Source organism: Schistosoma mansoni, chromosome W (assembly GCF_000237925.1).
Source record: "Schistosoma mansoni strain Puerto Rico chromosome W, complete genome".
NCBI lineage: Eukaryota > Metazoa > Platyhelminthes > Trematoda > Strigeidida > Schistosomatidae > Schistosoma > Schistosoma mansoni.
In genome coordinates this window covers 672,996-696,596 of record NC_031502.1, presented here as the reverse complement: position 1 = coordinate 696,596, position 23,601 = coordinate 672,996, and the positions used below count along the sequence as shown (strand labels likewise).

General features: G+C 35.1%; 1 protein-coding gene across 1 annotated transcript in view; it reads left to right on the top strand.

Annotated features, from left to right (window-relative positions):
* Positions 1-23,601, top strand: part of Smp_133840 (hypothetical protein) — a gene marked incomplete at both ends in the record, with an annotated part of 58,833 nt that overhangs the window by 25,684 nt on the left and 9,548 nt on the right. Inside the window, 8 exons of the mRNA XM_018799869.1 lie at positions 1,102-1,362; positions 4,249-4,429; positions 7,034-7,363; positions 10,643-10,803; positions 14,424-14,522; positions 15,929-16,021; positions 19,301-19,456; positions 22,859-22,892. Of these exons, the coding sequence (XP_018653739.1) occupies positions 1,102-1,362; positions 4,249-4,429; positions 7,034-7,363; positions 10,643-10,803; positions 14,424-14,522; positions 15,929-16,021; positions 19,301-19,456; positions 22,859-22,892 (1,315 nt within the window). The remainder of the gene's footprint in view (positions 1-1,101; positions 1,363-4,248; positions 4,430-7,033; positions 7,364-10,642; positions 10,804-14,423; positions 14,523-15,928; positions 16,022-19,300; positions 19,457-22,858; positions 22,893-23,601) is intronic.

Below are 23,601 nucleotides of genomic sequence, written 5' to 3'. Positions count from 1 at the left end.
GAATTTTGACAACACTGAATGACTTCGGTTAAGTAACCGTTGAAAACTTGAAATTCGTTTCATCTTAGAACGTAAATCCTCAGGAATACACATCCATGACCCCTCAGAGATCAAACACAAGACCTTCAAATATCACGAAGAGCGCAGAACCCCTAGAGTACTGGGATGTTTTAAAGTTCCCTACATTTCTAACTTCTGTCAATCGACCATTTTGCTCAACTATCAATTATATTTTGTTTTGTTCACAACGTGATTGAACTCCATTGATCGAAGCATCCCATTAAAACTTTGGGAACTACGGCTGATATATGTTGATAAAAATGATGGGTGCCTAAAGCAGGTTTTTAGTTCTGTTTGGTTTCTGTCATTCATTTAGGTATAACAGAAATGCACATAGGCTTTCGTAAGGTTTCTACAATATTGTTACTACAAACTATATACTGCCCTTAGTTTCTCTTTCATCATTGAAGGGGGTTATTTGACGGGTTATATATATAGATATATATATATATATACGTCCGTTACCCCTCGTGGAGGAGCATAGACCTCCCACCAGCATTCTCCATCCAACTCTGTCTTGGGCAAGCCTTTCCAGTTGTTTCCAGTTAACATTCATCCTTTACATATCTGCTTCTACTTCCTGGCGTAATGTGTTATTTGGCCTTCCTTTTTTCCATTTCCCTTCACGAGTCCAAGTTAGGGTTCGCCTCCTGATGCAGTTTGGTGATTTCCTTAATGTATGTCCTATCCACTTCCAATGTCTTTTTTTAATCTCCTCTTTAGCTGGAAGCTGGTTTGTCCTCTCCCATAGAAGGCTCCACCCGTAGCTCTTCTAGGGTTACTGCCAGTCCCAAGCCTGGGTAAAGAAGGAGGGTTAGGAATGAGGTTGACAACCCCATCCTGTAGGAAAAATCTTTCTGAAAGACCGTCAACCAGATATACATATATCATGCTTTTGACAGCTAAAAAGAAACATCAGATGAATTCAATTCTCTCAAGATTATTTCATAAAATAGTGACTATGAATTTGAATTCTGATTTCTTAAATTAATAATCATCTTCTTCTATTTCATTATTCTTTCTTAATAAAAATATCAACAGGGTTGTCTAAGAGATCAAACAATATTATGGTTATGTACAGAAATTCAACAAACATTATTACCTGTAATCATTCATGAAACTAATTCAAACAATTCTGAAGTTAAAATCAATCATTGTAAATTTGATTTACGTGCTACAGGTGAACGTACAACTGAAGCATATTGGAGAGTACATAAAGTAGATAAAAATATCAGACGATTTGAATCAGTTGCATGGCCAGGAAATTTTTTACGAGTTACATCAGATAGTGTAGATGTTATGGTTAGTTTGTTTTTTTTTATTTTATTAAATTATCTATGAATGTGATATTTTCTTTTCTTTTCATAGTTGAAATCATGAGTCAATTGAAGATAGACCACCATGAAAAACCTGGAAGCACTGCTTTAAGGCCGTTTCGTCCTATTGTGGGACTCCTCAACAGTGCTCATTCACGATCCCGCACTCGCGAGACTCGAACCCAGGACCTATCAGTCTCACGCCTGAGCACTTACCCGATAGGCCACTGAGCCGGCATCCAACGGTGTTAATGTCTAACTTCAATCAATCAACGGAGTTGAGCAACCGTTCACCAATTGTCTTCAGTGAGTTGATATCTCTACAGCAGACTTGGCAGAACTCCACTGGTCACTGCTTCCCACTAGAACTCGAGGAACTATCTCTTGAAGTCAGTCACTAGTTACCAGGTTACGTGCTCTGGCGCGAGACTGGTAGGTCCTGGTTTCGAATCTCGCGAGTGAGGGATCGTGGATGCTCACTGCTGAGGAGTCCGACAATAAGGAGAAACAGCCGTCCAGTGCTTCCAGGTTTTCCATGATGGTTTATCTTCAATTGACTCATGATTTCAATTATGAAAATACTGAAATCTCCACACAACCCCTTCTGACCTATATTTTCTTTTGTTTGAAGTAGCTTTATTAACATAATTTAAAAAAAGACTATCAAATAGTAGGTTGTAATTCAAACTAAACTAAGGAATCAATGGGAAGATTCAAACAAATAGTACCAAATGAATTTAAACTTCACCACATTGCACAAGAAAGTGGCTATCAGGACTCAGTAACTGAGTGGATAACGTGATGGAGTTTGAAGCGAACGGTACTGGGTTCGAGTACCAGAGTGAACATCAACTCTGAGATATAGGTACATCCAGCTGACGGGTCTAAAATAGGACGAAACGCTCGTCAGACTGGATTCCACTGTTAGCCACTATCCATCTGTCCAGATTACAAACTTGTTATCGATGCAATAAACTAAATAGATGAAGAAATAGTGACTAATTTTGAAATGAGATATATACCTACAAATTACATTAGATAATAAACGATATCTATAAGAGTAAGTGAGAATATTGTAATGTCCTTGGTTGTAATCCTGTTTGTCACATTCTCTATGAGACCCAAACTATCTAAGTTTCATTTCGTGTGAGTACGAAGATTTTCTTGACCAGTTTTATATTATAACGAAACAGATTCCTGTACTTTCTAGTTCTAAACTACCTTCCTGTTGACCTCAATCTACTGAAAAACCTATTTCCTAATCACTAAATGGATGTTTTGTATTCTGTGGTTTCTGATACTAGAGACTGAACTGATTATTAAAATATTTCGATCATGATAAGTTAAGAACACAGTTTATACAAATAAGTATTTTCAGTAGTTTTTATCAATCCTTATAAAGCAGTACATTGGTGCTATAACCTGTGTACCTTAGTGCCCTGTTTATACATGACGCGGCGATGCCGCCAATTGGAGAGCAGTGAATTATCTATCGGACCAATGACACACGAAACCGGTACGAGCAGTCTAGAGTACTTATCGGTCCTGCTTTCTGCCAAACCCAACCAGTGAAGTCCAGAACACCAATAACAGCCTCTGTAACATGAATCATTATTCTCAAACATACTGCGTTTATATACCAAACAAACTGACCACATCGTACCATAAAATAAGAAACAACATTTGTACAAGATTTGGCCGAATGTGGCTGTGAATGTGGGAGGCAGTGATTAATAGACTGGAAATAACTCAAGAATGGTAAATCGCATGATAATAGTCTATAGGTCAAAATAAAGCTTATAATAAAAGGGACATGAATTTGAATAGTTAAGTTACTTAACAATTAAACAATAGGAAATATACATATCGTATTGGTGCATAAATAGTCCTCAAAATTTACCGTTCATAATCCTCTTCGGGATATAACAGTTTGTCCATACAGTATGTTAGAAATTTATGTGTTGCTTAAAGGAATGACAAAATTGTTGGGGTGATCCAGAAAACTTCTCGAAAAAGACAAGAAAGGCTTAGGAAACATTAAGAAGCATTTTATCCAATCAGCGTTCAGTAGAAGTTCTATCAGAAACATCACATCACCCACCAACATTCTCTATCCAACCCTGTCCTCGTCAAACCTTTACAATTGTTTCCAGTTCCTATTCATCCTACTCCCGTCTGCCTCCAATTCCCGACGTACTGTGTTCTTCTGACTTTCTCTTTTTCACTTCCTATCAGGATTCAAAGTTAGAGCTTGCTTCATGATGTGGTTTGGTGATTTACGCAAATCATATAGAACTTTGGTATAAATCCTAACAGACTGATATTTAACTCAAAATAAAAAGTTAATACACAGAAGAAACTATCTTTAGACAAATAGAAGAGTTTATTAATGTATATCCAGATATGAATAAATAAGTATGAGCCTTAGAAAGAGATTATTAATAGCTCTAACCATAAGTAAATTACTTTCATTGAAGAGTGATAATCTTGGCGACTACTCTAGCTGAGGTAAATTTGTCTAAAGATAACATAAAATTTCAAATGATTTCCTCACTAAACTGATTTATGAGACAAACGGTATTGGGTTCGAGTCACGGAGTAAACATCAACTCTGGGATGCAGGTATATCCAGCTGACGAGTCCCAAATAGAACAAAACGTGCATCAAACTGGATTCCACAGCTAGCTACTATCCATCTCTCCATATAATGCTTGTAAATTAAGGCAATACTGAGGTAATCCCTAACAGGGTGGAAATATACCAATAAGAGACTGATCAATTACAGTTCTAAACATCAATGGGAAGATTCGAACAAACAATACGTAATGAATATCAATGCCTATGGTTGTTGTTTTTTTAAATCAATTTACAGGGTGGTGGTGGAATTGATTGTTACTTTCAAATTAATCGTGTTCGTTGTAAAGGTTTTCTTCAATTATCACCACTTGTGAATATTCAAAAAATTATTGGAATGAATGAAGATGGAACAATTACTTTATATGACAAATATACAATGGAAGAAAATTCACGTTTTTATCCGGAAGTTATTAAATGTACGTCAATGTATTATTTAAAAGTATATATCTTAGTAAAACAAACAATTTGGAGGTTAAATATTTTTTTTAATTACAAACCTCGTATCCAAATCATCTTTTTCTCAGAGAAGGATAGTGGCTAGCGGTGGAATCCAGGATGCGCGTTTCGTTCTAGCCACTATCCATCTTTGCTTATAATGCTCGTCAATTAAGATAATATCGAGGCAATACACACAATACGCATATATGCCAATCAGAGACTGACCAGTTGCAGCACTAAACATCGATGGGAAGATTCAAGCAAATAATACTAAGTTAATTTAAACTTCACCTCATTGCAAAAGCAAATAGCTATCAGGACTCAATAGCTGAGTGGATAACATGATGGAGTTTGAAGCGATATTTCTATTCAAACAGTGACAATAATGTTTTAAGCAGAAACGGACAGTAGCTAGCATTAGAATGTAGAACGCATGATTCGTCCTATTTAGAAATCACCAGCTGGATAAACCAGCATTTCATAGTTGATGTTCATTTCCAGACATGAATCTAGTGTTGTTCGCTTCAAATATCATCATTTTACCCACTTGAGTATTAGGATATAAATCAGTTCAAGAACTATTAGCATTTAGTTCTTGACATTTTTGTGCATAAATATGGTTATCAGTGTCTACACATGAATTACATTGTATTTAGATCGCAAAAATGTTCATTTTATTACTTACTTACCTACTTACTTAGTTACTTACGTACTTACATACTTACGCCTGTTACCCTCAATGGAGCATAGGCCGCCGAACAGCATTCTCCAACCCACTCTGTCATCGGCCTTCCTTTCTAGTTCTATCTAATTTTTGTTCATTCTTCTCATACCTGTCTCCATTTCTCGGTGTAATGTGTTCTTTGGTCTCCCTTTTTCCCTTTGGCCCTCAGAATTCTATGATAATGCTTGTCTTGTGACGCAGTTGGGTGAGTTCCTCAATATGTATCCTATCCACTTCCAGCGCTTCTTCTTGATTTCTTCCTCCGCTGGAATCTAGTTCGTTCTCTACTGCAGTAGGTTGTTGCTGATAGTGTCTGTCCAACGGACCCGAAGTATCTTGCGTAGACAACTGTTAATAAACACCTGTGTCTTCTAAGTGATGACTTTCGTAGTTCTCCATGTTTACTCCCTACACAATAGTACTGTCTTGACATTCGTATTGAAAATTCTGATCTTGGTGTTGGTTGACAATTGTTTTGAGTTCCAGATGTTCTTCAGTTGTAAATATGCTGCTCTTGCTTTGCCAATCCGCACATTCACATCTGCATCAGAGCCAACGTGTTCATCGATGATGATGCCCAGATATGTAAAAATTTTCATATCCTCCAAAGCTTCTCCGTCAAGTGTAATTCCATTGGTGCATTCTGTATTGTATCGGAGATTCTTGCTTTACCCTTTGTTTATATTGAGACCTACTGCTGCTGAGGCCTCTGCTACATTGGTCGTCTTCTCCTGCATTTGTTGTTGCGTGTATGATAGAAGAGCCAGATGATCTGCGAAGTCTAAATCGTCCAGCTGCATCCTAGCTGTCCATTGTATCCCGTGCTTCCCTCCAGATGCTGACATCTTCATGATCCAGTCGACCATCAGAAGAAAGAGAAAGGGTGAGAGTAAGTAACCTTGCCTGACACCGGTCTTTACCTCGAATAAGTCGGTGAGTTGTCCTCCATGAACGGTTTAGCAGTTTAATCCATCACAGGAATTCCATATGATGTTCATTTATTAGTTATTGTCTTATCTCCTAACGATTTTATGTTAATCATGAAACTTATTCAAAAATGTAAGTAACTCCTATTCTGTGACAAAAGATGACGTTATACATCTCTTGAACTCAAAAGAAATCCTAATGCCAAAGGAGGTTTTTTTTGAAAAACTTTCTTGATTTCACTCATTCAGAAATGATCATTTTAGGTGAATAGAAGCTAATGATATGGAGTTCTGAGATTAAGTTTATGTTACAATGAATTTAACAGTAGGGTATATCTATGGCCTTAAAGAAGTAATTCACGTAATATCACAGAAGTATTACGACTGACCCATTTGATTAACAACATATGTTCTGTTGCATTGAGATATGATATTAGCTTTGACTATGTAATCAATCTGTTGGGATGATCCTGCAAATTACTGGCAATAGACATGACAAGATCAGGAAACATTAAGAAGCATTTTATCCAATCAGCGTTTGATTAGAAGTTTCGCTAGAAATATCGTAAAAATGAAAAGTCACATGTAGAGGTTCTGATTGACTGATTACTACACTGCTACTATGTTTAGTAGTATTCTAGAATTTTCAGTAATACCCAAGGACTTCTAAAATACTATAAAAACCCTATATTTTCTGTACATGAATAAACCTTTGGAGTAAAGTGCTTCCCTCATATTTTGTGCCTTTTCTCTCGTGTTCAAGTCGCTGTGTAGTTCTAGCTTAGGGGTTACAAGACTAGCTTAGGATCCAAATATAGCGTACAATCAACAAGACGTATCACAATCAGTATAAATAGCTATCCAAATGATGATTATAATAACTGAATAAAGTAATCTATCTTAATATATTCTGTTATTGATTTTTTTAATAGATGGTTTCTCTAGTCCACAAACTAAATTGAATAGTTCATGTTTAACAAATAGAACAGTGAACCTAAATCCTCAACCAATCATTTCAAATTCACTATTAGATAATGATAATGGAGAAGATGAAGAGAATAAGAAGAATCTACAGAAAGAATCTAAGATTACATCCACAAGACAACAACAACAACAACAGATGTTAGAATCAATACAATCTCATAATCAAACCGATATGGACACAACTCAAAGTGTATTGGTTGATGATACAAACTCTAATGGAAATGATTTGAATAAGATACAAAGTTTAGATAACTCAAATGAAAATCAGACTATGAAAGGTAAGATTAGAAAGTTCATTACTCTTTTCTCTTCCCATTTTAATATAATTTAAGTTACAAAGCAAAAAAAAGAGTGTTAAGCATTTCTAGAGTTCACTTCCAGAAGGTTAGTTGTTACATTTGAAAAGAGAGTCAGTGGATAGTTAAGTTCTTGTCACTTTACTCAATACAAAACAGATAACTTATAAACTATTTATAGTGAGTAAACTAACCATCTGATTTCTGTTATCTTCTTATGCCCTGGTAATTATCATGTGATTGATTCGCCAATTAGAACACTAATTTATATGACCTTGGCACTTTGCCAAAACCAATGACGTATTCACCAATACGAGAAGCCTTAAGTCAACTCTGAGTCCTTATTGATTCTGCTTGCCTAACCCTAGCCGTTTAAGTCCAGAACACGATCTCAGCTTCTAATGTATAAATCCTACATTTCAGACATACTTGGTTTATTTACAAGTAAGTTGAACTTCATCATACCATAAATTAAAAAACAACAGTCATACAAGATCAAGCCGTAAAGTGGCTGTAATTGTGACGGACTGTAATGATTAATTGGCTATAACTTAAGAATAGTAAATCGTATAATAATAGTCGACAGGTTGAAATCAAGCTTATAATAAGAAAAATAAAATTTATATAGTCCAGTTGCTTAATAGTTATACAATAATTCCTAGAAGTTACCATTCAATTATTCTTCGTTAGGATATAATTTTTCTGGTTAGCGTTTTTTTAGCGAGCTGGTTTTCTACAGGATGGGATCGCTAACCCCATGCCCAACCCTCCTCCTTTACCCGGGCTTTGGACCAGCAGTAGCCCCCGGAGGAGCTACAGGCGGATTTGTTAGGATATAACAACTTCGATATTTACCATATGAAGCTGAATTACCAAGCAACTAGTCAGATATTAGACCGGATATTATGTTACCTCGTTCGACCACTCCTTTCGATAGTAAAAAGGCACTATTAATTGTACTCAAAGTTAAGCCATAACACAATAAGTTAACTTTGATTAACTCTGGTTTATGATCTACTCTCTTTATACGCGCTGACTATAAACTAATCTTCATAAATCTTATGACTAGACGCTTGAGTCAGTTTCCTAAGCTCTTTTAGTAATCCTAGTCTAATTCTACATGAAAACCTAAACATGAGAAAAAAGACGCGAAATCTGTAAAGAACGCTTTACTCCAATATAAGTTTATGTACAGAAAATCAGGGAATTTACAGCCTAGGGCTTCTAGAAAGTTCTGGAGCCCTACTAAACATAGTAGCAGGATAGGTAATCATGCAATCAGAAGTGTGACACGTGACTTCTCGCATTCTAGATGTTCCTGAGAAACTTCTATTCAATACTGATTTGGTAAAATGTTGCCCAGCGTTTTCATGGCCGATATTAGCTTTTTCTGAGGAACATTCTGGGTCTCCGCAACAAATCTAATAAGTGTATAACTATTATTCAGGAATTTACTTATTTGTTAATTCACATAAAGTTACTCGGTAACCCTACATATAACTAGAATAGACACCATAGTAATGGTAGTGTAGAATAATATCTCTCGCAAATCCAAAACGTTTTGCTTTCAGTTTTACTGTTTTTCAAGTGAGATTCCTGTTATGACGAATCCTTAAATAATAAGTGTTCCAGCCAGTATAATCCAACTAGCAGACAATGATGTGCTAACAGATTCACCACGTTAAAGTAATTAATCATAATGAGAGTAAATTTCTTTATCTTAGAATACATGTAACCCACCAAATCAGTCATACAATAAGAATTTTCATTAACTGTTAAGCTGAAACACGATGACAGTATAAATTTAAGAAAATTCATAGGAACCTAGCATTTGTTTCGCAGCACTGAACTCTTTAAATGAACTATACGGTTTCTTATTTGTTCGATTAATATTTTTAGCTATGATTTAGAGATCAAATTACTGGATTTCTGACTAACAAGTTATGATATAAAAGCTTATTCAGTTTGCTTAAGTTCACTTACTTACTTACGCCTGTTTCCCCTCATGGAGAAGTATAGGCCTACCACCAGCATTCTCCATCCAACCATGTCCTGGGCAATCCTTCCAGTTGTTATTCATCCTTTTCATATCTGTTTCTATTTCCCAGCTTAATGTGTTCTTTGGCCTTCCTCTTTTCTGCTTCCCTTCCGGATTCCAAGTTACGGTTTGCCTCGTGATGCAGTTTGGTGATTTCCGTAATATATGTACTATCCACTTCTATCATATTTTCCTAATTTCCTCTTCAGCTGGAAGTTGGTTTATCCTTTCCCATAAAAGGCTGTTGCTGATGGTATCCGGCCAGTAAATGCTGAGTATTTTGCGTAGACAACTGTTTATAAATACTTGTACCTTCTTGACGATGGATGTAGTAGTTCTCCAAATTTCAGCTCCGTACAGTAGGATTGTCTTGATGTTTACTTGAGTCTTATTTCCTTTTTTAATGCGAAAGGGTGTTTCAGGCGAGACTATAATTTATGGACGAACTAATCAAGTATAAGATAATAGGTCATGGATTTTGGCGCAAAATTCATTCATCCATTTGGATAAATAGTGTTTTGGCCTTATTGCTCATGTCAGTCCGTGATGAAAACCATAAATCTAATTCCTATTCTTAACCATCAAATATAAATCATAATTGTAATTCCTCACATTGCTTTATAACCCTAATTTAGTTAAAGTTAGTAAGTGGACATCCTGAAGATCTCTGTGGCGTCGCTCGAACGTCGTTCATACATTATAGTCTTACCGTATTTCATGTACAACAAATTCATTTTTTGAATAATCACTTTTTATTTGTAAAACAACTTTTAGTATGATAATTTCTATTCACTTCTTATAGTAACATTGTTTTAAAAAAAGATCCGAATAATCTCGTTGTACAAGTTAGTAGCCATTTCGGATTCTTATTCAATAATATGTTGGTTGTATAAAGCAAGAGGTACTGGACTTGAGTCCCTTGGTGAAACTTAATATTAGGATCCTAGTATATCCAACTGAAAAGTTCTAAATAGAATGGAATGTGTATTCTGGGTTCCACTGTTAGCTACAACGCACCTGTTTTATTCAACTTTTGCTTTTTATCAACATAGTGTTTATTTTCATAGTTGAAATCATGAATCAATTGAAGCTAGATCACCATGGAAAACCTGGAAGCACTGGACGCCCGTTTCGTCCTATTGTGGGACTCCTCAGCAGTGCGTATCCATGATTTATTTCACTGAGCTTTAATGAAAAAGTTTGTTTTTTTTTCTAATTCCTAGAATCCAGTTGGAAATTATCTATTTATACAGAGAAATCCGCACAAAACTGTGAAATCATCTTATTTGTCTACGGCATAGATGGTAATTCAGGTCCAATATTAATTGGTAGATCAAATGATGACAAAGGATTATTTCAAGCAAATAGGATTGATAATTTCATGGTAAGTAAGAAATGATTTATGTCATGAATTTGTTAAATCTATCATTTTGACAACGGTAATGATTCATTGCTAATTATGAGTTTTCAGTAAACTTATAGTCTAAGAGTCTATTTTTAAACGATTAGTTGTTTCTTATAGTTTAGTTCATGAGTCAATTAAAGCTAGACCGTCATAGGAAACTTGAAAGCATCGGATGGCTGTTTCGTCCTAGTGTAGGACTCCTCAGCAGTGTGCATCCACTATCCCGCCCGCAAGATACGAACCCAGGACCTATCGATCTAACGAGCGAACGCCTAACCTCTAGACCAATGATACTTTATTTATTTAGACACATAAATATTGGTACAAAAATGCACCAGATACATATGCGCCGCACAAATCTCATTCGATTTGTGTGAGGGCTGTGATACTGCCCAGGTGCCCAAACCGAAGCAGGTGGTTTACTTAGGGGGCCACACTCGGAGCCTTTGAGTTGAAGGCCTGATCCACAAGGCAGTGGAGCATCATGAGCAGATGCTCTCCCATGGTAGCCGGTGACCAACGGTTGATTCATACGCCATTTGTTCCCTCGAGATAATGGAGACCATGTGCACCATTGGTTTTAAATCACGGTTTTCCAACTCCCCTAGGTGAACTTTCCGTGTCCACCAACCCGGTTAAAGCGCCGGATATTCGCTTTTCGCCCTCTCAATTTCGTAAACAACAGTAATATCACGAGGAGGTAGGCAGTGAGTAGGACTTCCCTGTCAGAGGCTATATACGCGTGGCCATGTGAGAGTATTTGGAGAGGGAGAGCGGACTCCGCCTACTCTCAGCCGTACCAGGGCATTTGGGGGCCAATAATACGGCGTCTAATGGTGTTCATGTCTAACTTCAACCAATCCACGAAACGACCGTCCAGTGTTTCCAAGTTTTCCATGGTTGTCTAGCTTTAATTGACTGATGAACTCAACCATAAAATTACTAAAATCTCCACAAAACCTCTCAATCTGATTGGTTGTTTTGTTATATTTTTGACCAAATATTCGGTTGAATGTAGATGACTGACAAATTGTCTGTTCAAATATTGAGTGTAACAAAATACTCATTCCAGTTAATTGGTTTAACGAATGTCTCGTAAATTTCTATTCTAAAGGTTATTTTCAATGTTAATGTAATAACTTGAACAAGATATACATATCACAGTCGAACAATGTCTACGATAAGCAGCCTTTGAAGATGACAGATCTAATGAAAGAGTGAAACCTGGTGTAGCGAACAGAACACTAATTGAGGACAATCGAATGTATTTAGACACAAATTACAGACTATCTCACTAAATTATGATAACCATACAGCAAACAGTTAATTTGCATAATAACAATCAATTATCTCAATCTTAACTGTTCCTTCTATAAATATCAGTCACTCGTCTTCTCTTATTCCATTGTTCATGCATTTTTCTACCAATTGCGCTTCATTTCAGTTCTTTCCTTATCGATCTTCTGCCAAAATACATTCTATGTCTGACCATCACCATATACTACTTATATGGATATAAGTAGACCACACTACACTGGTATTTATTTCATGATAATGAAAGATTAGGTTCAGATAAGAGATCCCAAAGATATTTGTCAGTTTAACATCTATCTATACCTTAGAAACCAAGTTAATAATAATGAAACTATTAATTATTATTCATAAAAATCTACTTTTTAACTACCCTAATTGTTGGCAAATATCCTTTCATTTTGTATTTGGCACTTGGTACAAACCTTATTATATCAAGTTTTTATTTACCTAATAAATAAATTTACCCAAATGAATAATTGATTAATTTGAAGTTAGACATTAACACCGTTGGATGCCGGCTCAGTGGTCTATCGGTTAAGTGCTCTGGCGCGAGACTGGTAGGTCATGGGTTCGAATCTCGCGAGTGTGGGTTCGTGGATGCGCACTATTGAGGAGTCCCATAACAGGACGAAACGGCCGTCCAGTGCTTCCAGGTTTTCGATGGTGGTCTAGCTTCAAATGACTCATGATTTCAACTATGAAAATTGATTAATTGTTAAGTAATGTTATTGTTTTAATTAATCAATACGAAAGGGCGGTTAATATAAATTGAAAATAACAATTTTGATCAATTGTTATATCGAGTGAGTGTGTAAGTGTCCTGTTTAATATATGAGTGATAAGACCGCCTATCAGAGAGCAATCGATTTATTGATCGCCCAATGATACACAAAAGCCGTATAAGCATTCTTGAATGCTTATCAGTTCTGCTTTCTGCCTAGCCCAACCAGTGAAGTCCAGAACACCAATAACAGCCTCTGCAATATCAATCATTATTCACAAACATACTGGGTTTATATACCAAACAAACTGACCACATCGTACCATAAAATAGAAAATAACATTTGTACAATATTTGACCAAATGTGACTGTGAATGTGGGAGGCAGTAATTAATGGACTGGGAATAACTCAGGAATGGTAAATCGTATGATAATAGTCTATGGGTCAAAATAAAGCTTGTAATAAGAGGGACACGAATATGAATAGTTAAGTTACATAGCTAATATACAATAGGAAATATACATATCATATTGGTCTGTAAATAGTTCTCAAAGTTACCATTCATAAATCTCCACGGGATATAACACCGATGAATAAAAATATTAAACAAGTATACATTAAAAATTTCATATTAATTAGCTATAATGAACTAGGTGGTCATGAAAAAGACAAGTATTAATGATTCAATGATTTTCCTTACCAGTGTTGTATGTGAATTGATTTCTAAACTAGGAAAAATGATTCTGTGACCAGAACAAAATGTACTAAACTGGAAATCTTATAATTAAAAAAATTAGACGGAAATAAGAAATAATAAACAAAGATGGATAGTGGCTAGTAGTGGAATCTAGGACACGCGTTTCATCATATTTGGGACTCGTCAGCTAAATGTACTTGCATTGTAGAGTTGATGTTTACTCCGTGATTTGAATCCAGTACCGTTCACTTCAAATGCTAGCCACTATCCATGTTTACTTATGATACTTGAGAATTAGGGCAATATCGAGGCAATCTCCACAGGATGTACATATATCAATAAGAGACTGACCAATTTCAGTCCTAAACAGCAATGGGAAGATTCAAACAAATAATACCAAGTGAATTTAAACGTCACCCCATTGCACAAGCAAGTGGTTATCAGAACTCAGTAGCTGAGTAGATAACGCGATGGCGTTGAAGCGAACGGTACTGGGTTCGAGCTCCGTAGTGAACATCAACTCTGAGATGCTGGTACATCCAGCTGACGAGTCCCAAATAGGATGAAACGCGTCCTGGATTCCACTGCTAGCCACTATCCATTCTTGCTTATAACATACATATATGTTTATCAAAAAAATAAATGACTTGTAATAGAACACATAAGTAAAATTTGTTTTATACAAGGAACAATTGGTCAAATAAAAATTAAATGTTTGTGATTATTGATTTATTTGACTGCGATGATTGAACAAAACTAAATCTTCAAAGAATTAGAAACTAACTTTCAGTATAAAAAGTATCAGGAAATAGAATTGCTGGAAGAAATAATTAACCAAGCTAATATGAATTAACGATTTATTCGAGCTGCTGTCTGCACTTCTCGGCTTGAAATTGTCAACTTCTTGTTGTAGTGAGATAGTCGGATGGCTTACACAGCAATTCGCTCAAAGATATCGTTCGCAAGTGAGTTCATGATCGACATTGCCTTCGATGAGATACAAGTGTCAGGATGAACTTGACGAAGAACTTTATAGATGTAAATAGTATAACTCTTTTTCCTCCTCCTCTTCTTCTTCTTATCAACCTTCGTCAGCTTAACCTTCGAGGCTTTCTTCGCATCCTTACTAGATACAACTTTAGGGGGTATCACTTTGTAGACGAATGCGTAGTGTATGTGTTGGTTGTTTTTTCTAGACAAATTGGTATATGATAATCTGACAAGTTATTGATGTGCCACATATACTACCCTATCATTGTACTTACTTATTCGTTGATTGTCGATTATTGGCTGATACATGTACTCTTCAAGTGAATCATGTGTTCTGGATTTGAGTTGATATTGATGCCTACTAGAATAGTGATAGCTAGGAATCTACTAATGAGTGAATGAATCAGATACTCAAATAAACTGTTCACTGTTCGTCTTAGACAATTTAGTGTCTCATTAGTGTAAAGGAGAAATACGAGTGTTATTTCATAGTGATAAACTTAAGATAATCATGGAGATTACTAAATGACTAATAAAACTACTATTATAAATGTTGTATCAAAATAACGTATTTCATAAGATAAAATTATAATCTCTCCTTCAAACAAAGGCTATTCTTTATCTTGACCACCTTAGTATCTTCATAAGAGCAGACAGCGGTTGAAGTTCAACCAGGCATATATACATCGCTTAACATAAACAGATAATGTCATGAATGAACCCTGATATAATCACAAATTTGATTCGTAGTATACTAGAAGTACAGAAAACTTATACATTCGAAGTAATATTCAGGTTATAGATCGTACACATGGTAAGTGTGGATTAAAATTAATTCTTTAACTAATTTGAAAGCTGGGTGTTGGGGATGTCAAATCCCCTGAACTTACTTGGTAAATGACTTAATTTTGTAATTTTATTTTGAAAATTTGAATTTCTTTGTTTTCGCACCAAAGGCGCTCTTCAAGTCGTATTTCCCACTTGTAAAATATCTTAAATGCTATTGGCCTTTTGTATCTTTGAGTGTGCTATTTTGTAATGCTACCCAGGGACATTTTATTGCTGTATATATACGTTTGAGTTTTTCCCCTTATGATTTGCTTGCACTCGGCTGCTTACGGAATATATATTCCCCTACTTCGTCTTGGACTTCTTCCTCTAGTTAGCGGGGCCTGGGACAACGGATTAGATTAGCCTATCGTGTCACTGTGCCATTGACCTTCGTTCGTTTACCTAGAGATCGAATTAGCTCAAGCATATCACTGGGATCAATTAAAGTCTCATTTTAGAAAGAAACCATCTACAATTCTACCAATTACTTGTTTCATAACTTAGTAAATCAAAAAAATTACAATATAATATCATGTATTTATTTTGATAGATTTTACTCGGAAATATCGGTCCAATTTACAAGATACGTCTAGAAGTGAATCAAATAAATCCAGATCATGATAGTGAATGGGAAGTTGACAAAGTGAGTAATAATGATGAAAATAACACTACAATTTTACTTATATTTATAGCCATTCTCTGATTAATGTGACTCGGTAGAGGAATACAAACACTAGGTTTCGATTGATATCATGAATGGAGGAATGCTAAACTACCAGTGAAAACCTGGAAGCACTGAACGGCCTTTTCGTCATAGTATGGGACGGTCGCTCAGTATCGTGGATTGGTTGAACTTAGACATTAGCACCGTTGAACACTGTATCAGTGGTCTACAGGCTAGGCGTTCGAGCGCGAGACCGAAGGTCCTAGATTCTAGTCCCGCGTGAGGGATCGCATATGCACACTGCTGAGGAGTCTCATATTGGGATGAAACGGCCACCCAGCACTTCCAAGTTCTCAATGGTGCTCTAACATTGATTCATTAATGATATCAATCTAAACTCAGCAATCTCCACAACTCAATACTGACAAACACTAGGCTTAAAGTGGTGATTATTTTGTAAAAGTTTGAAATAAGAAATAACATCTTGTCTAAAATTTGATCAACCTAGTGCTTAAGTCACCGATTCACTGAATTATAGTTAAAGAGATAATAAGAAAAACCATTGAAATTACGAACCGTTCAGAGCTATTGCCACAATTCCCCAAGGTCTATAATTTCCATTAGACAATACGAAGTTGTTGTAACAGTTTATGTTAACATAGTACAGATCAAACGATCAACAAGCATAAGATGCGAGATGTGAGTTGACGAATAAACTAGCTGACGAGAAAACAAGATAGTGAGTACAAATATGAATGTAAATTAATTAACAGAATTCAACAAGCCTATATATATATAAAGACATACGAATGGGTCATCAATCGTTTTAAACAAATAAGATAAGTATATGCGTGGGCTATAACATGTGATCAATCCTACATATTCATACAAGCATGGGGATAAAATACATAGAAATATCGCTAAATTATTGCTGACCAAAATGTGACTGTTTGTTTGTTAAGTAAGCTAATCAAAGAGCAGAATAGATTTAAACATATACAAATTCAGGAGGTAGTAAGAAAGGTATACTACAAAGCATTCGAACTTCGACGAATCCTTGGAAAGAATGGAAACTATCGATGAAATCATTACTAAACTTTCTATTCCATATTAGTTGACTAGATCATACTAATCGATCTCATCGTAAAATCACAAAATTGTATGATCTTACATGCTATTTGATATCTGAAAGTTATAAACAATCTGTTAGACATAGATTGTATATGACATGTTCAGTTCCGTTTGGATTATTGTCTAATTTGTAAAACATCTGAATATCTCTCAATAGAATGGAAATAAAAGTTTTCTTGGCAAGACTATAATTGATGGACAAATCAATCAGATATAAGATAATAAGTCATAGATTACATCCATTTGGATAAATAGCGTTTTGGCTTTATAGCTGATGTCAGTTCGTGATGAAAACCATAAATCTAATTCCTATCCTTAACCATCAACTGTATATCATAGTTGTAATTCATCACATTGCTCTATAACCCTCATTTAGTTATAGTAAGTAAGTGGACATTCTGAAGATCGCTGTGGGGTCGCTCAAAGGTCATTCATACATTATATTCTCCCCGTTTTCGTCCTTAAACTAATTGTGTATTTTATGTCATGTTGTTAATGGTCTCATACTTAATCCATCTAAATGTCAAGCTGTTAACTTTAGCCTAAGACATGAACTGCACCTAAACACCATGTTGCGATCTCATAATGCTTGTTCCATTAGAGACTCTTTGATAAACACAGTGTCGAAGGTCAATTATCTTAGTGTTACCTTTTCCTCTGATCTCTTTTGGTCTTCTCATGTTTTGCTGTTATCAAAGAAAGTTTTCCGTCTGACTTACTACATAACGAGGCTGCGTGCCTTTGAGATTACACGACATTTTCTCTTACAATTTGTCAACTCCTGTATATTACCTATTATTTTTTACTATTCTCCATTATTCTTTTCCGGGCTTTTGAGAAAAAACTTTGCTGTATTGTGGAGAGTGCTGAAGGCAATTTGCGAGGTGTGTGGTGAATCTTTTGAAGTCATTATTAATATGTATGTGGATAGGTATTTGAAGTACTGCAAACTTCTTTCTCCTTGTATATCTTCTGCTAGAACGAGACGTCAATACATTAAAACCTATACACACAAGCAAAGGTACAAAAGTTCTATGATACCTTACCTAGTAAATATACTCTGTGACGAACAGTTAATTAGAGTTAACCTAATCAATAACCTGTATTCTTGAACGTGTCTCTAATTTGAAAAGTTGAACAGATTCAGACCTTTTTCTTTACCTTTTTTGTTTCTTGTAAAATAAACTTGTTGAAATAACTCGTTCTGAGAATTTTATATTGTATCAAAATATAATATTGAATAAAGCTATTAATAATAATAATAATGATAGTTCAGATCGTGAATCAATTGAAGCTGGACCACCATGGAAAACTTGGAAGCATTGGACGGCCGTTTCATCCTATTAACACCATTAGACGCCGGATCAGTGGTCAAGTGGTTAAGCGCTCACCCATGAAACTGATAGGTCCTGGGTTTTAATCTCGCGAGGCGGAACCATGGATGCCCATTGCTGAGGAGTCCCACAATAGGGCATCCAGTGCTTCCACGTTTTTCATGGTGGTCTACCTTCAATTGATTCATGATCTCAACTATTAAAATTACTACAATATCCACAAAACCCCTTCAAATAATAATAATAATACTAATAATAAATTCATTTAGTATTGTTTGTTTGAATCTTCCCATCAATGTGTTAGGACTGCAACTGATCAGTCTCTAATTGGCATATGTGTATACTGTACGTATTTTCCCAGAGTGAATGTCAACTCTGAAATGTAGGTACATCCAGCTGACGAGTCCCAAATAGGACGAAACGCGCGTCAAACTGGATTCCACTGCTAACCACTATCCATCTTTGCTTACAATACTAATAATAATTTCATATTAATAAACATTATTAAAACATTGTTTGTTTATCCTTTACCCATCTTACATACTATATATACATACAATATATTAAGTTGATATTAGAAAATATCAAAACAACCAAACAGTTAATATTCAATTTTATTGGTCGACCATTTGGATTATATAACAATTTTTATTGTTTATCTCGAGAACAAATAATGAAGAAGAAACAATCAGAAGGAGAACAAGAAGGACAAGAAGGAGAAGAAGGACAAGAACAAGAAGGAGAAAGAGAAGAATTCAATTTATGCCTTTTAAATTATCGTATCCAATTAGAGTTTAATTATAATATCATTAAAACAAATGATCAATTAAATCTATCATTAGAACCATATATTTGTTTAATTGGACAATATGGTGATAGTGGTCGTAGATTATTAGGTCATATTACTAATGATAAACAATTTATTATAAATGAGAAAAGAAATATACTGGTAAGTTTTTTAGTGAATAGTTTACAAGCATTTAAAAAATATATTTTTTATATAGTCGAGATCATGAATTAATTGAAGCTAGACCACCATGGAAAACCTGGAAGCACTGAACGGCCGTTTCGTCCTATAGTGGGAGTCCTCAGCAAGATTCGAACCCAGGACCTATCGATCTTGTGTACGAGTGCTTAACCTCTAGACCACTGAGCCGGCATCAAATGGCCGTCTAGTGCTTCCAGGTTTTCGATGGTAGACTAGCTTCAATTGACTCATGGTTTCAACTATATAAAATTACTAAAAAAATATTTGTTTAAAATGATTTCCTTTCTTCTTTTTTTGAGTTTTTAATCGTTGAATTCATGAGTTGAATTGATCTAGATCATTATGGAAGTATTGGATGGTTGTTTCATCTTAGTATGGGACTCCTTAGTCAATGCTTCCAGGTCTTAAATAGTGAATTAGCTTTATTTGATTTATTAATTCAACTATGATTTCAACTTAAAAATAAGTTAAGCGACATTTTCAGTCTTAGAAAGACTAGATTTTCACAATTAAATTTTATGTAATGTAAAGTATAAGCTGAAGGTACTAATTTACTGTTATTGACCTTATCAATCAAGTTAAATTTTCTTCTTTCTTCTTCGTTTCATCCTACTTTATGGCAGTGAAACATGGCCGATAAGAGTAGAGGATATTCGTAGGCTACTAGTATTCGATCATAGGTGTCTTCGAAGCATTGCTCGTATATCCTGGGACCACCGAGTAAGTAATGAAGATGTTAGGAAACGGTTACTAGGTAAGGATGGCATATCGACTGATGAAGTAGTGAAACTTCATCAGTTGAGATGGCTGGTACACGTGTTACGTATGCCCAACCACCAACTGCCCCGACGTACAATGTTTTATGGTGCAGGAGTAGGTTGAAAGAAAGCTAGGAGCGGCCAGACCAAAAGGTGGCACAAATCCATGAAGTCACTGACAAGTGGACTGGGCCATGCTGGTAGGTAAGTGTAGACTACCTGGTTGGTATTCGCGAGATGATAGCAATCAAGGGTTAGAGACCTTGAATGACATGGCTTCAAATGGTTTGCAATGGCGAAGGTGCATCCACTCTTTGTGTTCTATCAAATTCTAATCTGAATTCCTCATGTCTCTATCTTTTTTCTCTTTCCAAATTTATTTCACTGGATTATATTCCTTCAATAACATCTTCAAACCCTAATCTTTCACATAATGCTTATACTCTTACTACTTCTACCACTATGAGGTTTAAATCGACAACTACATCTCTGTGGTAATGTGGTGTGGTAACTCGAACTGGTGTATGTACGTACGGAGTTCTACGTTGTGACTGACTGACTGACTGACTAAATTTTCTTCTGGAACCAATTTATTTAGATCTAAATCGTAATGATTAAGATCTCTTGACTCTACCTAGTAACAAATAATGAAGATCTTATAAAATATGAATAGATTTTTGCTAGCAGAAAATCTATAGCTCTCTAAATTGTTAAAGTAAATTGTTATGACTTTATAAAAGAATAAGCCCTATGCCAATTTGTTGTGGTCTTATGTCCTGCTTTTTATCACGTGAATTAACACTGTGCCAAATCAATGACGTTCAACTAGTATGAGCAGTCTAGCGTCATTATTGGTCCTTTGTCCGTCTAGCCCTTCCAATTGGGTCCAGAACACCAATTACAGCTTCTGCTATGCGAATCATTTATGTCAAAGATACTCAGTTTATATACCAGACAGACAGACCTCAGAACACCATAAAATAGAAAATAATATTTGTACAAGATCAAGCCGAATGTGGCTGTGGGCGTGGGATACAATAATCAATAAACTGAGTATAATTTAAGAACAGTAAATCGTATAATAATAATCCATAGGTCAAAATGAAGCTTATAATAAGATGAATATATATAGATTAAATCTAATCACTGAATAGTTATACAATAAGAATATATATAGAATAATAGTCCCTTAATAAGTCCCGGAAGTTACCTATACTTATGTCTTCGCTAGGATATAACATAAATAATCAAATGTTATAAATTGTAAACAATTTTCAGGAGTTCAACAATACTTATACTGTTAAGTTGCCCTTCAATTCTCTCTATTGTCTATAGAAATTCACGATTATGTATATCGTTGTAAATAAAGTATCCTTTTTTTACATCTTATTGAATTCACTTTCAACACTGATGTTAATAACCAGTGTTAAGTCTTTAGCTGTACGATCAAACTAATATGACGTATACACCAGTATGAAGAGCCTAGAGTCTCGATTGGACCTATTCCCCACTTAGCCCGGCCTGTCAAGTCCAGAACACCAATCTCAGCCTCTACGATACGAATCATATATTTCTAAAATACTTGGTTTATATATAAACAACCCAGATCACAGCACACTATAAAATAGGAAATAACATTTGTACAAGATCAAACCAAAAATTGGCTGTGATTGTGAGGACTGTGACTAATCTACTGAGAATAACTTAAGCATAGTAAACCATATAACAGTAACCAATAGGTCAAATAAAAGTTTATAATGAAAGGAATATGAATATACATATAATATAGTCACTTATTAGTTGTACAATAAGAATATGTGTATAATATTAGTCCATAAGTAATTCCTAACGGTTACCATTCATTTATTCCCATCCGGATATAACAAATGAAACTAATTTTCTACATTGACCACGTTTACTGTTAAATAATGGAAACCAGTGATATAATACATGTATTAAGATGAGTTATAACATTGCAACATTGCAAAATTTGTCCAAACTGCATTCACTTTATTAGGTTGGTTAAAAGCTTACGATATCATATGTTGAATGAGTCTCGTCATTATATGTTGATTATTTTATTGAGTAGTTCCAAAATATTCCGCGGAAAATCAATTAGGGTCCCAAAAACTCTTAAAAACATTTCATCCAGTCACAGTCGAATAGAGGTTTCTTCGAAACATCTAGAAGAATGACACACCACGTGCCATGTATTTGATTGGATAACTGCACTCTTACCGCCATATTTATTATATTGCCAGAACTTTCTAGACGATCTAACTCACGTTATTTAGTATAAATACGCACAATTTTCTGAGCATACCTCAAACTTACAACAAAGCGTCTTTTTAACACTTCACCCCTTTTCTCTTGTGTCCAAGTTTCTGGGTAGATTTGATCTAGGGTTATTAGAAGCGACATTTTGTGCATTAATATAATATGTTGATGTTAAGTACCCAGTGCTGACTTAGTAATAAAAGCATCTGAGACTACTTTAGATAATTATTTTCATTTCCATAGCTAGATGATAGACATTTCTTTAAACATTTAATTGATAGGTAACACATGCATTTTACTCTTTGTATTACTTCTTTCTCACCAATAGGTACTTGATACATTGATTGAGTCAGCTTATCTTGGTGAGGTGACCAGCTGCTTTCTAGGTCCAGTTGATATTGAAGAACAATCGAAAGAGGAACGTACTGGTTTATTATGTACTAAAATTTTAATATGGGATACAAAGAAAGAGGTGATTTATGAGATCCCATCAGATACGTAAGTTTTAATTAATCATAAATAAGCTTATAGCCGAGTATAGTCAAGTTTTCACAAACAATGTGCCACTAAGTGGTACACTAAGCGGTGACTATAGACAGGTTTTACTTACGACTAAGAACAAATCTGGAGACCTAAGATTTTGTTTCGTTTCTATGACAAAACTAAACAATATGATATGTATATAACCTATATACCTTTACCTTACTTGTCTACTTATCTATTTGCAATTTAGTTATGTAATATCCTTGTTCAAAGAAACAAAATTTTATAATTATCCGTTTTCAGAGACCTTTTCTTTCTTTATTCTTAGTTGGCTACTTTTTCAAAGAAATGAACAAACACATGAAATTCACCTGGAAGTTGGTCGTAAGTTATGAACAATTTTATAAACCTACCATTAGTTCATTTATGAAGGAAAAAAGGAGAAGTTCTTTAAGCCGTCTTATGCGAATCTAGTACACCAATCAAATTCTTTTTCATTCTTGAAAACGAACTCATTTTGCTTAGTTTAAACCACTTGATTAAATTAGTATATCTATGCAACTCAGATACGCACTGCTGAGGAGTCCC